Raw genomic sequence first — 2,500 nt, 5'->3', positions numbered from 1 at the left:
ACACCGTTAAGCTCTGGGACATAAAACACCAGAAGGAGTTGTTTTGTAAGATACACATGTTCTTATCAAAGATCTTTTGCGGCTTAAAACCAGTTCACATTTCTCATTTCAACTAATCACCAGGCAGGACTTAAAGTCTGTGACCTTTCACTATGTTAATCCTGCAGAGTTCAGAATACTGCAAAGATTTCTATACTCTTTCAAGCTGGTGGTTGAGATGATTGAGAACTTAACTGGATGATAAGTGTGCTCCATAAAATGCTTTTGTTTTCAATTGTTTTCCAAAATTCAAACCCTAATTTGGAAACAGTTTGAAGCTGTTTGTCTACCTGTTAGAATCTCTTTAAAAATTTAGCTCTTATAAATCTGTGGAAATGTCTTGATATGTGCCTTTTTTCTAATAGAAAAAGCTTGCAATATATATTTTTCTGAGAATATTAGTATAATAATTAACAAATAACCCAGTAGTACGTACCATCATTGCTTCTGTGTGTTTCTTAAAAGGAAAACAGGAGATTATAGACCTTTGCACGCAGTCGCTCTTTACTCATCCCATGTAACGACTAACACCCAACCTCTTCTGACTCCCGCCTGCTTCCCTCCTGGACCCTAATCCTCTGCCTATCAGGCTTCAGTGGCCATGAGGATCAGGTACAGAGCACGAGCTGGAATGGTATGGGGTCCATGTTTGTCACATCCTCCAAGGACCGCACCATTAGGATCATAGACCCTAGGGCTGACAAGGTGGCATACGAGGTGAGTGCCACATCATTTGATTAATTTTCTCTCCAATGCTCTGCCTGCAGGAGGCTGCTCTCTCAAGGAAATCTGGTAAATTCTGAAATTCTAAATGAATCCTTGAAGGTTATTATTGGTGACAGTGTATGAATTATGAGGCAACAACTGATAGAATGAAATAATATGATTCCTCAATGTAATCATAAAATATCACAAATAATTTCACGGATTGATGAAGAACTTGTTTGGTTGTCTTTAATACCCCAATGAGAATTTCATAGTCAAGTATGATGACCATAAACTTTCAATGATTTATAAACAAGTATCACTCGAAACAAAATAAAAAGTAAAATGAAGTAAAGTAAAAGAGCAAATTTATGTCTCCTTAGGCTGAAAGTCACAAGAGCCCAAAAGACTCCCGTGTTGTCTGGCTTGGAAACACTGACCGCATTCTCTCTACGGGCTATGATGGCTCACGTGTCCGAGAAGTCAGATTAAGGGACTTGAGAAACTTCTCAAAGCCATATAAGGTCCAAGCATTTGATTCTTCAACTGGGTAAGTGTAGCTGAATGAAATATCTTTTGTTTAATTCTTCTGATTTATACTTTTGCCCACATGCCATGCACATTTTCTCTTTCCTTTTTCCTATATGCCAAATATCTTTTTTACAGGATATTTATGCCTTTGTATGATGCTGATACAAACATGCTCTTCCTTGCTGGGAAGGCAGATGTGAGCATTATGTACTGGGAGGTTACAGAAAAGGAACCCTTCCTCACTGAAAATCTCAAGCACAATGGTTAGTCTAGCTCTTTGGATTTGCAATGTTTAACACAACAAGAAGTATATTCTTTAACCCACTCATGACGGGGGCATTCCAGCCTTGCATGTCACAATGCCGGGGCTTTCGAACGCTTAGGCCTAAATCAATTAAATGGCTGGCACCATATTGTGCCGCCCGGCCACTGGGCTTTTGAATGAGCGGTACAGTAGTGTACCACCCGTCCAGAGAGGGTTAATAGAGAATTGGAAAAAAATCTGTAGTGAAGGATTAATACACTGCATTAACCTCTGTAGCTTTATGATTGTTTAAGCTGTAGAAAAATATATCATATCAACTTCATTGGGAAAGAACTTTTATTTTACAAATTATGTTCATAAGAAATGGTTCTAAGATGAGTCTGCACAAATAAGAAAATTAATTTACCTCTATTTTTTTCATTAGGCTCGGTGCAGACAAAGGGAGCATGTCTAGTGCCAAAGCGAGGACTAGATGTCATGACAGGAGAAGTAAATCGTCTGCTGCAGCTCACCTCAAATGCCATTATTCCTATAACCTATCAGGTTCCAAGAAAGGTAAAGAGTTTTAGATTGTGAGCTGTATTTTGTGATTATTTGGTTTATTCACACTTTTGGTGTTGTAGCATTAGATATAGGTGACATTTTGTAAAACAGATTTTTATATATTCCACCCAGACGTATCGAGAGTTCCATGCAGACATCTTTCCTGAAACCCCAGGTTATACACCATCTACCTCCATCACACAATGGCTCGAGGGTGCCAATGTCCAAAGAAAGACCATTTCTTTGGACCCAAGCAAGAGACCTTCACCAAAATACCAGGTGAAAAACAGTTAAAGTTTTATTTCTAATAGAGCTTTTTCCTTGTTTGTGGACCTATATTAGATGCAAATCCATTTTTAAAGTGAAATTATAGTACCTGGCACCACTTTCAGATCCACCGTGGGCCTCTTAGCAAGC

At 38.6% G+C, this 2,500-nt stretch overlaps 1 protein-coding gene across 6 annotated transcripts in view; it reads left to right on the top strand.

The window, feature by feature from the left end:
- The window catches only part of pod1 (coronin), a 32,012-nt gene that overhangs the window by 8,907 nt on the left and 20,605 nt on the right, over window positions 1-2,500 (top strand). For all 6 annotated transcript variants that reach the window (XM_086551909.1, XM_086551908.1, XM_043010914.2 and 3 more), the window contains exons 4-10: window positions 1-45; window positions 629-756; window positions 1,128-1,294; window positions 1,411-1,538; window positions 1,965-2,095; window positions 2,216-2,362; window positions 2,476-2,500. The exon at window positions 1-45 is cut by the window's left edge and continues 142 nt beyond it; the exon at window positions 2,476-2,500 is cut by the window's right edge and continues 128 nt beyond it. In XM_086551909.1, coding sequence (XP_086408035.1) covers window positions 1-45; window positions 629-756; window positions 1,128-1,294; window positions 1,411-1,538; window positions 1,965-2,095; window positions 2,216-2,362; window positions 2,476-2,500 — 771 coding nt within the window. The remainder of the gene's footprint in view (window positions 46-628; window positions 757-1,127; window positions 1,295-1,410; window positions 1,539-1,964; window positions 2,096-2,215; window positions 2,363-2,475) is intronic.

This window comes from Penaeus japonicus, unplaced genomic scaffold (assembly GCF_977035675.1).
Source record: "Penaeus japonicus unplaced genomic scaffold, GWHDUDI00000001_assembly GWHDUDI00000026, whole genome shotgun sequence".
Taxonomy (NCBI): Eukaryota; Metazoa; Arthropoda; class Malacostraca; order Decapoda; family Penaeidae; genus Penaeus; species Penaeus japonicus.
Note: the sequence above shows the minus strand (reverse complement) of the source record. Positions and strands in the feature narration are given on the sequence as shown.